The sequence below is a fragment of the Anopheles bellator genome, chromosome 2, assembly GCF_943735745.2.
Source record: "Anopheles bellator chromosome 2, idAnoBellAS_SP24_06.2, whole genome shotgun sequence".
Lineage (NCBI taxonomy): Eukaryota > Metazoa > Arthropoda > Insecta > Diptera > Culicidae > Anopheles > Anopheles bellator.
In genome coordinates, this window is record NC_071286.1 from 2,503,922 (window position 1) to 2,517,538 (window position 13,617).

Sequence of the window (13,617 nt, forward strand, 5' to 3'; positions counted from 1 at the left end):
TGAGCCGCATTACCAGCCGATGCTCCTGCTGCTGCTGGTAGTTCCGTGGCGAGCATTAGAATCCGCCGAGCGTGTCAGTTGCAGTCTGCATTTTAAATAGCTCCGCTATCGTACCGTGCGGGCCGCCCCGATAGCCGCACCTTCACTTGTGGCGTCCTCGGCAGCCGGCACAAACATTTGCGCGGGATTCTTCGCTCCGTTCGACATCCGAAACGTGAGCGTCGGTGGTTAAAGTTCGCGTAAACGAGTTAGTGGTTCCCGTGTTACGTGAATTCCGCAAAGTTCTTGCATTTCTTCGGGGTCTGTTATGCTCCTTTTTGCTCGGTCGGTTGTGTAAGGTAGGGTGGACATTCGCTACAAACTCACTAGCTCCCTAGCAACTGTAACAATCAGTAAATGGATTTGTGCTAAGATTTAGGTGGACCTTGAGGTCCTTTTACTAAACCGACCTCGCAACCTTGTACATTTTTACAACATAATGTTACCAATGCGCCTTGGCAGGCCAATTTCCACCTGATCTTTATTGCCATCAAACGTATCGATAACACGGCAACATAAACGAAACCCTCATCACCTGACTCGACTCCGACGCAGGTCGAATTTACGATCACAGCTCACCCAATTTATATCCCAATAGAAATGTCCCCGATAAGCGTACTTCGGAGGCCATTCAATGGTCGATAAGATTACTGGGCTGAAGGAGCTGCTAAGCTCGTTTCTCACTCTCACTGGCCACCACGGGTTTTCGTATGGCCGTGACTTTGTGATCCATTAGCGTAAACGGTCCATCATCCCCGCCCGGGCGGACATCTGACATTTTTCCCTGATTTATCACCCGGCACGAAACGGAATTACGCTCCGTTCCGGCCGTGGGGCATTATGGTGCGCTTTGATATTAATAAACGATAATGAAATGCCAGCCGGCGGGTGAGTGATGTTGAAAGTGCTCGTCCAATGCTGGCAGCAGCTTCCAGCTTGCGCCACGACGTGCCATGGATTGTGGTGTGTGATGGCGTGATGCAGACGATCTGCGAGATTTGCGAGACGAGCGCGTGACAGGTTACCGTTTTGTAACCGCTTTGCTTGACACTTCATCTGGCGTGTTAATTTGAAGCGTGTAGCATCCCCGCAGTAATCGTACGCCAAGGCTGCGCCCCAAGAGTTTCACGGTTCCACGGCAGCACGGAGCGCCCGTGGAGGATCGCCGTTGGTCAGGTTTTCAGTTTGCACTGTATGGTAAAATTGAGATACAATTTTATTTACGAAAAACAGTACTCTTGATGCAGTGATTTTTCGCATAAAAATCGAATTTAAAAAGAAAGTTGAAAAAATGTGCCAAATGTAACAGGGGGCCATAACAAGCCAGGCCTTTTTCATTCATGTCACACTTCTTTGTTTTTAATTGGACTTACAATTTCTTTTACAGTTTTTTAAGCAACAATTCTATTTAAGGTACAGTTTTCAGTAGCTTTTAATTTATCACAAACTCGACTGGCAATGGTTCAACCTCTCTTTTCCGTATGACTTCGTGTGTTAGGTATTCCGATTAAAAGATTGTTCGAACTTATCGTTCTAGCAACAATCAACCTGGGTCGTCCTGTAAGCCGGCTTAAGAGTTCGTGCTAAAATGATGGGCAGACAAGCAGACACAACACTATTTTTATATACTCTGACTCGAATTGGTCAAGTAGATTAGGTTATTCCACCTCACCGGTCCTGGTGCTGTTCCCAGACCCATTAACGAATCAACGTTAATTTCTGACGAAAACCGTCCACCGGTCCCATAGTGCCGGGGCCAGTCGGGCCCTGGCATAATGTTTTCCCTCGCCATCATGCCACTTGAGGCACTCTTCCTAGCCGGCTGCACCGCTTTGATGTTAAAACATTCCAGAGACGCTAGTAATGAGACAGAAGTTACATAATTGCTGCGGCCCGTGCCATGGCCGGATGAAAACCCCAAAAGAGAGACCGCGGCCGCCCATCCGGCCGTCGGCCAGGCCGGGCCGGGGTTTCGCAGTAATTTCGCTGACGCGCTACCGACCAGATACCGTAACGGTTTCATCAACAACGGGTTTGCTGCGCATCACCGCCTCCTATCCTCGAGGGAGAGGGCCATTCAGTGACATTGTGGCAGCACCAAAGGGCCGCCTGGCATTCTAGAGGGTCTTCCGATCCGTGGGGCCGGTGCATTGAAATTCGATGTAATTCTCGCCGACCTAGCGATTTCCGACGAGCTCATTAATTTCCATTGTATGGCGCACGTTTTGCCGTTCATATCCATTCCCATCCCCATCGACCCATCCTACCCACCGCCATCCGCCGCGCTGCGGTCTGGAAACACGTCGTGGTTTTTCCAGCCCACGCGCCGCCGGTGACCGGAATATGCTCCACATTTCAAGCCCTGCCGGGCGAGAGAAATTTGTGGCCATTTGTTTCGCCAAATACGGCTCACAAAATTCGTGCCACAAAGTGCCGGGCTTCCCAGATAACATTGCGCGGAACGAGCGTACCTCAATTTAGTGTCGGCTTCGGCTTCGGTGGACCACATATTAACGCGGTTCACGGCTCATCGGAAGGGCCCCGATGGAAATCTTGTCACCAATCTTGCTCGCGACACGGTACTCTTGATGTTCCGTAATGGCTCGTTGCGCTTTCTTCTGGCTGGTTGAGTGTAATTGACATGTTTTTCACGAGCTGGTGACGCCATTGCCGTGTGGGCAACATAAATCCGCACCGCAAAAAGCGGAAGCGCCGGCCAACGGGCTTATGTGGTGGCGTGTGCGGCGAGAAATTTGAGCTCCACGACGACGCGGTCATCGTTCTGGAGTGGAGCAAGATGTTTATAAACTTTAAAGATACAATATTAAACAATGGGGGTTTTACGTTTCATCAACTGCAACTTAGTGCTGGGCCGTATCAGAATTAAACAGACTAGTTTCCAGTAGTTTCCAGTTTCCAAACAGATTTCCAGTAGCCTTGGGGATTGTCCTTCCCGTTACATTAGTTAATTTGTACAGATTAAAAAATATTGTCTGCGCAGTATTTATCTTTCCCGTGTTTATTCGCCACATTGCTGTTTACTTGACTGTCTAGCAGAAAAGCGGTCTGAAGAAACTTTGCTCGAAAACCAGCTGTCAGCTGTAGACATTGAGCAGCTGCGTAGACGTTGTGTACTTTGCTGTACGCGACAAGGTGGACTCAATAACGGATGGGTCTTAGCGCAGATTCATAAGCAGGCGTCGACAATCTGCGACGAAGAAGTATTTGGCGAACGTAAATTTTTAGCTCCACCAAGAAAGCGAGGAAAATAAGCAACTAAATTTTTCCAAATTACAGTGAGTATATTTTTCCTTCTTTAAATTTATAACCGTGTCCCGTGTCCCGTAATGCCGCTGTACTTTCCTTTCATGTGTCACTTGAGCCATTCAAACTGGGGCTGGCTGGGCACTTTAATTTAATGTTGCACCGTAAAGCACTTCCTTTCGCACGTACAAAGCACACAAATCCTCTCGTAAAACTATCACTTCAAAGCAAGCGCCACTTTTGGCGTCCATTCCCGACGCCATTTGCGTCCGCGGCAACAGTTGGGAAGACGATAGTTTGGAAGGACCCTCCTAACTCGATTTAACTGTACCATTGCCGTGTCGGGTCAGTGTGGTCCAGGTGCAGTAATCCTACTGGTAGCGCATCAAATTGCACGTCCTTTTGGCAACGCCGCCTGCGATGCTCGTCGCGTTCTGACATCGTAGCCTCGAAACAGCGTGGTTGCAACGGTCGCGCGATGTGCAATGCTAGCTTGGACATCATCCGGACATGTTACGGAAGCCCGTTTAATCGCGATGGAATGCAAATTTCGCGTTGGCACCATCTTTGATGTACCGTGAACAAGTGCCGGAAAAACAGAGAACGAAAGAGCGCATATTTGACTTTTCGAAAGGTTGGCTTGTGGTCACCCAGAAAGCCAGCATGCTTTTTCACAACCCGAAACATACCGGACCTGCGATACAACACTCGGGAGAAATGCTTAATTAAATTCACGTCTCTGCTTCTTCGCCATCGGGATAGTGTCTATCTGTCAACACTTTCGAGATAGAGGCGGCTCAACGGAACCACACACAAAAACCAGCCGACAATTTTCAGAGTCGGAATTAAACTGGAAACTGGGTTAGGATAATATTGTATTGGTCCCCCTGTCGAGCAATTTCTGAGCCTGAGGAGAACGATCCTGAAGAGGATTATTGGATTCTTCGAAACTGTTGTATTACAAGCTACGCAACGAAGTGTGTCTACCGGGAACGCAGTGCAATTAAAACTACGGCCAGTGGAAGGTAGTGATAAGAGCAATGCTATAAATCTTTTCCCACCGGTTCCAGGAAAGCTGAACCAACCTCTCACACCCTTTGGCTACGGAATGTCCACGTTGATAACCGGACAGTCCGGTCGGGTCACCTCATCAGTTTCAGTGTCACCTCGCTGCACCGGCCACAAACTGACAGGAGCTTCCGCAAAGCCCCTCGGGGGCTTTACTTTGTGAGTTCTGACTCGGCTCGGACCTCGGAGGTGTCGAGGTTATTTGTGTGATGAAATACCGGTCCCAGTTTCGAACGAGACCAAACAAGCACGAGGACGGGCCAGGAAGCACCAGGACCTAAGATAGAGCCCATCATGCTCTGTGTGACCATTGTTTGGACTGGACAATCCCCTTTCTGGTAGTGCCACGTTTTGAAACCCCATCAAGGCGTTGTAAAACCGAAGGCCACGCCCGGCCCGGTGCATGCCATGTTATTAGATCTACATGCCCAATTGGAGTCCGGTGTGCTGGCGAAGGACCCGGACCCGGACTCATACGACCACTCTAATATCTTCATGCCCGATGAAATATTCACACAGCCATTCCGTAGCCGTAGCCGGACTGCACTACTTGCAGTACGAGCTTAGCTTAGAGCCGGACAGAAAATGGGAAAAAGAATGAGCCCGACCGTAAGGAGGATCGGCCCATAAATAAGCGATGGGGGGCCCATCGACATTGGGCTGTAAATTTTGTTGTTTCCCTTTTAACACGGTCCCGGTCCCGGTGTGTTTCCGCTATTCTTTCGCGGTTTATTTTTGATTCATACACACGACGGCACGATTATTTTGCGCCATCCGCGGGATCGACCGTGCTCACCGTGGTTCCGTGGCTCGCCACGTAGCCACGTGTTAGTCGGTATTTTGATGGGTGATAAATTATGCTCCGTTCCGTGTCGCGTGCAATGCGCCGGTATTATGGGTTTTTGTCATCCGCGTTGCCGCGCATCATCTTTGGCTCGACTCCGTGGTGTGAAGGAGGCCCTTTTTCCCTAACAAGTTCTACGTCTTTTTTTGCCGGCACTACACCTGCATCGTGCGCCCGTTCGACGTCGTGCGCGGCTCGGTTTGGCGAAAAATGAGCTCCCATTAATAATAGATTTCAATTAGCGGCCCAACAGATGGCGCTCCTGGGTTTGCTCCTGGGTACTGGGTCTTGTACTATACGGAAGAAAGAAAGCGCCCTCGGTTCGGTCGACGCCGACCGCCGACGACGAATAATAAATTGCAAATTCCAAATCCTGGACCAGTTGCAACCGGAGCCTCTGCCAAGTAGTGCGTGATAAATACAGTTCCTCCGATTTCGACCAGCCGGCAGAGACACGGCCAGATCCGCCCCAATCCGGATGGTGACGACCCTGTGTATCACTTTCCGTGCGATTGTAAAGCCAGCGCTCACGTACGTACCATCTGCTTTCGGGTCCTACCGATATCGCTCCCTGAAACAGTCATACTGGCTTTTGGTGCACGAAATTAATATCCCCGACAATGGGAGGCGTTTCTGTGCTCCGCCATTCTGGTTCCGGTTCCGGGAACGGCACGCCCGATAACAGTTTTCCATTGGCTTCTGCTGCGGAAGATGGATGAATTCGGCCGAGCCGTACACAGGATCGATCCGTGTTGGTGGGAAACACGCACATTCGGTCGTGAGTGAGCGTCGTCGTAGATTTGCATATATTTTCCGGTGGCAAAAAGAACCGAACGCAATGGAACATTGTTCATTACATTACCTCGTGAAGTGACTAGCCGCGCGCAACAGGAACCTCCACACGATTCCGACTGACTGCTGGGCGTAGCATCCATAAAACAGAATTCAAGGCTCGAGAAGATAACGAAGCCCTCCGGTGGGAAGTGAAGCATTATTGCTTGCGCACAATCAATGTTTATGCTGCCTTTTATATTTTATGGGGCTGATTTCGCCAGGGCCTTTTCTCATCCTTCTTGTTGCTTCTTGATGCTTCGATTGCACGGTTGAGTGGTGAGTTTAACGCACTTTCCTCGGGGACCTCAAGACAAAACGGGGGCCCCATAATGCTCAGCTCATAACGGGGCCCTGTTATCTCGAGTTCTCGGAGCTTTTGTGTCCGCACGATGATTGATATATTCCAACAGGATGTCGCTTCAGAATATTAATATCCGTTCGTCGGCTGCGACCACTTTTCGATCAAATTGGTGTTGCTCGAAAAAGGGACACAAGCCTTGCGCTTGAGATCGATATTATCGTGGGAAGCGGTTAATGTTTAGCTAATGAAACATTGTCACAGCACAGCGCACCTTTATGGGCTTTCGAGCACAGTGACGGAGGCCCAGCGGATGACGGTAGTTAAAAGACCCAATTAAGGATGATTTATGCCCCACCCCCACCAACACCATTCCCACGCCCAACCGAGCGGTCTCCTGACTGACCCACGTAGCAGCGGGGCCCATACCGCGAAATTGGTAACCAACCCAACCCGCTAATAAATCAACATCAGTCAAAATTTTATGCGTAACCGGCCTGCCGGCAAATTGTCCCACGGAGAAAACCGCCGCCCCCCTCTGAATGCAACGAAAACCGGGGGAAAGCGAACCCGGAAAATGCGGCGCACAAATAATGATGCCGCTTATTGAAACGTGCGGAGTTTCATTTCCGGGTAACGCTTTTCCATTCCGATGGCGGTGCCCTCCATTCGGCCGAGAAGCGTTTCAATACGAACCGTTCCATATGGGAAGCATCAGCTCGCTTCAATCCATTTTGCGCTTCGGTGGAAAAACCCGGTGGACGCCGAGCGACCGAGGGCGTTTGTGTCCTTCAGTGCACAGTGTCATCAATTCCGCCCGGCGGTAGTGAACCAGCGTAAGCTTTTCCGCAATCGAAAAGCCAAACCAACTTTGGTCGCTTCACATCGTCGATACCTTTGGGCTATACCCAGAACCTTGAAGAGGTCCTCCAGGAGCTATCTCTGTTTCGCACAGTGCCGAGCAATATGTGTCGGATTCATCGTAGTGTTTCTCACTGTTCGTCCCTTAACTATGCGAGAAACACTTTTGTGCACTTCCAATTTAAAGTTCTCCATTATAGTAAAAGCACGTTTGAAGCATTCGGCCAGGTTTTGGTGTTCTTCACTAAGGACATCTCGTGTACTGGGTTTCTGGTCGGGACCTAAATACCTTGATTTCTCTAAGAGAGTTCTTGCAAAAGGGAAAATGCTTGTAGACTTAGTAAATGGCCGATATCACCCAAATTATTTTCAGTGGAGTGTTAATTGGAAAAAGTCGATTATATATGCAGGATGAATTCTATCGCCGTTTTTTGTTACGGTTTATTCATTGTCTTAAATGGACTTCAAAAATGTATGTCTGTTTTTCTATCACCTTCTCTGGTTGTATATTTATTAAAAAAAGGTTTTCAAGCGCCTCAAAATAACGGGGATCAAAATGTAGACACCGTTTGTTTACATTAGCCAAATCCTAAGCCTGCGAACATTTTGGCAAGTAGATAGGCTCTTGTAGAGAAAACAAGGTACTCTGCTCGTGACCACCAGTTGCGACGTTGGTTGCCCCTGTAAAAACCTCACACTTCATCTTCCCAGTTGTCTGCCCAGGTACCTACTCAGGAGCTATGAGAAGCAGCCGTGATTGACATCGAAATTCAATCAGAAGACACCCTATTCGGCCGTGCGCTTCCATCATTCCGTGGCATTGGTTCCGGTTGAATGGTGAAGGTACGAAAATAGGTATGGCGGAATATTTCTTTTTCCCCGGCTTTGATCATCCTTCGGCTGGTGCTCGGCTGAATGAATCCTGCCGCACGTACTAGGAAGCACCTTTATAAAGCAAAACTACTACCAAACGTGCTCGAATCGGTGTTTACCGAGCTCTCATCTTTAAGCCTGCCAAGATCTGGCCACGGTTTGGTCGGGTTCAATATTTTGCCATCAACTTGACGTCCTTCTTACGCATTGCCAGCGATTAATCAGTTCGCGCGGTCCACGGCGAACCGGGATCCAATCTCGCTCCGCTTCCGGTGGGTTGTCGCGAGATCCTCCGGCACCCCCTGGGGGTCCATGTCAAAGGCCGTGACATTGTGGTAACCAGAAGGACGACAATTTGCCCCTCATTATCCACCCGTTTGTGTTCCGTCTTTGTTCCTGTTTGGTTGCGTAATTCGATTCGAAGTACTAGTGCCCGGTATCGATTGGTAGATTGCTGGAAATGGGACCGAGCAGTCCTTGAGAAATCCAGAAAGTGGATATCTTTCTGTTTTTTCTATCCGCACGGTCCCACGGGCATAATTCATAAGATCCCCTCATCGGCCCAACTACACATTTGACCTGAATTTTGTAGCCTTTCGAATAGTATCGGAACGGACGATGCTATTTATGTTCGCGTTCTCGTCTCGGTACACACTAATCATCCGTCGAATGAAGGGGGAAAAAACCGGCCAAACGGACTTCCGTCTCTTCGCTGGCCAATACCGACCGTAAATCGATGGCACTAATTGAACTTCGAGTTGCGCGCCGTACGGAAGAAGATGGAAACGTGCCTGGCGCGGGTTCTTCGAAAGTTATCCTTCTGCTCAGCAAGACATAAATCAAATCGGTGCAGTGAAAAACGGAAACGGGAACCGGAAACGATAACTGTAACTAACGATGGTCCCGGCACGATTCAAAAACTTGCGATTAATGATAATGCTCATCAATTGGGAAAGCGTTCGGATCGCCCAAACCACGAGACTCTTTGCGAGTATCCTTTAGGGGGAATACTTTGAACTTTATCTCGTCGAAAATTTTTAATTAATCTTCCAGTACTTTACGCTACTTCGTTGTTGCGTAAATAAAGTCGCATCCTGGTCGGGAAGCTAAATTGGATTTCTGTTTGCAAACCCACCCCAGGGTTCAAGGAGCCCCAACGTTTATCCACCATTAACCCGCTCCTTGAACACGGTTCACAGTTTGCCCCGCGTGATAACGAGTAATGTAGCGATGGTGCTTCAGCACCGCTGTTCGAGCAGCTTTGGTCCTGGCAATCTCCAACAACCCGCGAAGCGGTTAATGACGAGTGAAATTCAATCCCATCGCTGTCACTACAATTGCTTCCGCACTAATCCGGGCATTAAAATTTAACGTCAAACCTTTCCGGCTGCTAGCTTGAGTGTGACCGTTTGCATACCGGTCCCGGTCCGGTCCAGGTCAGGATTACACCTAAACAGGAGCGTTTCACCCAACAGCAGCATTGTACGCTTATAATCGTAGCCCACACGTCGTTCGGAACGCTCGATGAAGGGTTCGGCTGAAAAGAAAAAAAAAGACCGTGGCTGCTACGAAATGATACATTTTATTCCAAGGCCGAAGGGGTCGCCAGGGTCCTGTCGGATTTCCGGCTCCAACCGTGTGCTGGAGTGCTGGTGCTTCATGAAATATGTAAACGCCGTCCCGTGTTTAACGTCGCCCCGGAGGAAGATAATAATATATACCGCCATCGTTTTAGTTTCGGTTTAAGTTTCCAGTCTCGGGTTATCGGGAGGCGCAGGGAGGGATGAAAAGTTGTTCCCATTATGTTTCACGTTTTATTCATCCATGTTTAGCCGGGCCACGGTCCGATTGAATCATTTACCGTTGACCGTTGGAAGTGTCGATGGAAATTAAAACATGATTTTCACTGTACCGTTTTGGGAGTCAAAACAGCTCGAGCTTTGGCAGCTCTTAGGGTCCTTAATTCGCAATCGTTAATGGTTTGGTGGGGCATCTTGCTTCGTTGAAGATTATCGACGACTGGAACCAACTGGAAATGTTTTTTATCAAATGCTCGTCCCGTATTACTCTGGAAGCCGTCGGTATTAAAAGGTTCCAATGGAACAAGCTTCTTCACTCTTATTCACACGCCTTGTGACACGACACTGACAAGTCCCAATAAGTTTACCCATCAGCTGGAATCCCCTGGAAAGCAAACAGCGTGGAAGCTGAACTGTTCGCAAAAGTGATTTGTTACGAAACTTCGCTCTTCATCCCAATCACAATTTATGTGCGGCAATTTACCTTAAGCTCAAATCTTGGCGCTGCCGCAAAACGACAAACCGAAAAACTCATCGTATGCAAATCGCAGGCCGCGAGTCGGTCCGTACGTGAAAATAAACTTCCTGCCACTCAAACCAACCGACCGACCCGAGCACCTTTTCCGTGCCACCCAATATTCGTCTTGTTGCGTTAAAAGCTTTTCATTGCGCCACCAGGTCCCAAGTCGCCCCGGGGCCGGTTACGCAAAGCAAACTTTTCGTCGCATTCCGGGCAGAAAAGGTTCCGACCAAAGGTTGGTTGCAAGGCCTGGTGGCCGCGGACCGGGACATGGGGATGGCTATGGCTCAACGTGGTTGCCTTCATTTGCCTTCAAGACCAACGTCGCCAGAGAAGGAATCTACGCCAGAGAAGGAGAACCAATCTACGCAGCAAAGTGTAGCCGGCCTCGTTTCAATTCAATTTGTCTCCCGGAGTCGACCTACTCCGCGTCATACGGGGTCGGAAGCAAATAGAAACCGACGTTCGGAGCCGTGAATCGGTAATGGGAAGGGAACTGGTAAATTGAGATAAATATGATGGAATTTCGTACGGGATCGACGGTGGAAAATGATGATGACATTCGGTGTCCGTGGGCCCTTCTGACGCAGCAGTGTTTCCCGTTTATTTCTCGACCTTTGGCAGGCGGGTTCTACGCCATCCGTTGCCAACTGTCCGGATTTGTGCGTTAATTTTCCAACCGCCACCGATCTGAGCTGAGCCGGCTTCAAGGCTAATCCTTAAACGGGTCCAATTAACAGTAGCAGCAGCAGCACCACCACTATGGGATAGAATGTTCGAAAATCAAAAATTAATTAGACCGTCGACCGCGCACCGTCATCAGAAGATGCGAGGCGCAAAAACTGATGAACAGAAACACTTTACGAAGCGCCCACTTTGGGGGCCAATTAAAAGTAGAATTTGGGCAGCGAAAAAAAAAAAGGCACACCAGAAGCCAACTCTCTCAACTCTCTTGGATCGTGAGAACGGCCGTCTTCGAAAGCTTGAAAGCCTGCCTCTATTACCGACCGGACCCGGTTCGGTCCGATCGTTTTCCGTACTTTTCCTTTTCTGCATCGTCTACGCTCCCAATTTCCCCCAACCGTTGGAAGCGCACCACACTGACTGAAGAAACACGCCTTACGGTCGCCATGATTGACAAAAGTTCAATTCCCAACGGGTGCACTTTGGACGCGTTTTGATGGTGCTGAGGCCCCCGCCAGTGCAGCCCCGCGGGGGTTGAAACGTAACGGCGAACGGAAGCCGGAGCCCCCGGGCGGCCGGAAGAGGTAGTGAAACTTATTCAGCACTTTAGCCCACGGTGGTTCGTTTTATTATTTTTTCTTTTTCGTGTCATTTCCAATCAGAGCGAAAAGTGACACTCGTGTCGCAGCCCCAGGACGGCCGTTCGTCCGTCCGTCGGTCCGACGCAGATGGTTCGTGGAAATTGATGGGCAACTTTCCTTTTTTGCGCTTAAGAAACGGAACGGAAAGGCGAACTGTTTGAGACGAGCGAAGTTTTGTGCAACTATTGTTTCAGTCGTTCGTTCGGTTTGTGGCGCTTTTTTGGCGCGTTCGGGACAGGAAAAGCTTTTAAGGCAACCGGCACTCGGCACTAGTTTTGGTATCAATCGTGTCAAAAACTACTATTGCATCGTAACGTTGTGGCAACAGTTTAAAGAGTGACACCGTGTGTCAAATAAGTCCCGCTCCGAAACAAAGTAGCCCAGGTCTGATGAAACTTTCGCACAAAACCGAGCGCACTTCCAGAGAGTGTGCTGTCACTGAGTTCAGCGTAGCGTTTTATTTGTTTATTAATTGAAACTTTATTCCAAAACTGGAGCCGACCATTAAGTTGTCGGACTGCAACTGCATAATATTGTGGCAGTGTTTTCGACTTTATCGTCACGTATACAGCTTCATTAGCCTACTTAGTGAAACACGAACGAAGAAGCTTCTCTCAGCAACTCTTCTGTCTTCTATCAGATCGGTCTCTAGTAGTACCTCCTTAAGTGAGGTACCTTTTCTTTCTTCCTTGCATTTAATGGATCCAAATTAATTTAACTCTCTCCTTCTCTCCGTCGCCATTTTTGTAGATGCCACCGGGCGTAGCTAGCCAGCAAACTCCGAGACATCAGCTGTCACGGTACGGGCTGCCGGTCCGTGTCACCGTGTCCTAGCTTCGGTACGCGATGCTTGCAGGCTCGGGAAACCGACGCTGAACACCTTCGCTTACCTCTGTCGCACCGTACCTCAGGCCTACTATCTTCGCCATCGTCCATCGGATCGAGCCGCAGCATCATCCGGTCCGCGGGGTCCAACATTATGATAGATTCAGTCGTGCGTCGTGTTTCGAGTGTCTGAAGACGACACTTGCACTTTCTGATGCACTTTCCGGTGATCCGTTCACCGGAAACCGTGTAGAACTAATGTGCGTTGTGTGTTCCGAGTGTATTACTGCAGTGTGTCGTGCGAATCCGCTTGACGGACGATAAAAACTGTAACATGGTGAACTGTTCCAGTCTAAACGAAAGCCTACGGTGCGGATTTGGCGAGCATTGTTGAGGAGAGGATCCGGTAAACATATCCTACCCTACCGGGACGACAATTCTCCGTTCTTTCGCGGTCAGTCCCGCATCAACACACACACCTGGACCTCTTGGAACCTCCTGGAACCAGCGGGACCGCCACCCAAAGCACCGGACAACACTGTATGATGAGAGGTACGTCGCAATACATTTAAATTAGTTTTGGGTTGGGCGATCCGGTTTTTCTAGCCTCCACATGTGCTTTCCAACTCCTGTCACGGACAGTGGCCAAAAAGTGTAAGAACAAAGATCGGCCGCACGTTTTGTAAAAAGCCGTTCGCTTGGGGCGATTTGTCGGAAGGATCATAACGCCTGGCATGGGCCGGACGCAACAGAAACCGACTACCCCACGAGAGAGAGCCCCTCGGAGGAAAGTCTGGAAATCGAATGAGATTCATATCCTCACGGCAAGGGCTGCCCGTTTTCTTCGAACATCCCCAGGATGTTGTTTGGGGCCCGTTGGGGGGCTTCATGTGTGAAGTGTTACAAACAAATAAGAAACCGGTGCCAGGATCGGGATGGATAAAAGTCCCAGAAGCAATCCTCACGGTTCCGTTTCCGTTCCTGGGCACGCCGGCGGCTCTCACGAAGCTCTTGAGTGGTTTCTAAGTATCGCTTTTTGCTGCGTTTCCGACGATGGCCACTTGGAA

The 13,617-nt window shown here is 49.5% G+C and overlaps 1 protein-coding gene across 3 annotated transcripts in view; it reads left to right on the plus strand.

The window, feature by feature from the left end:
• The window catches only part of LOC131212343 (alpha-1,6-mannosyl-glycoprotein 2-beta-N-acetylglucosaminyltransferase), a 38,760-nt gene that overhangs the window by 10,222 nt on the left and 14,921 nt on the right, over positions 1 to 13,617 (plus strand). For all 3 annotated transcript variants that reach the window (XM_058206167.1, XM_058206168.1, XM_058206169.1), the window contains exon 3: positions 12,476 to 13,102. In XM_058206167.1, the coding sequence (XP_058062150.1) occupies positions 13,093 to 13,102 (10 nt within the window). In that variant the 5' untranslated portion in view covers positions 12,476 to 13,092. The remainder of the gene's footprint in view (positions 1 to 12,475; positions 13,103 to 13,617) is intronic.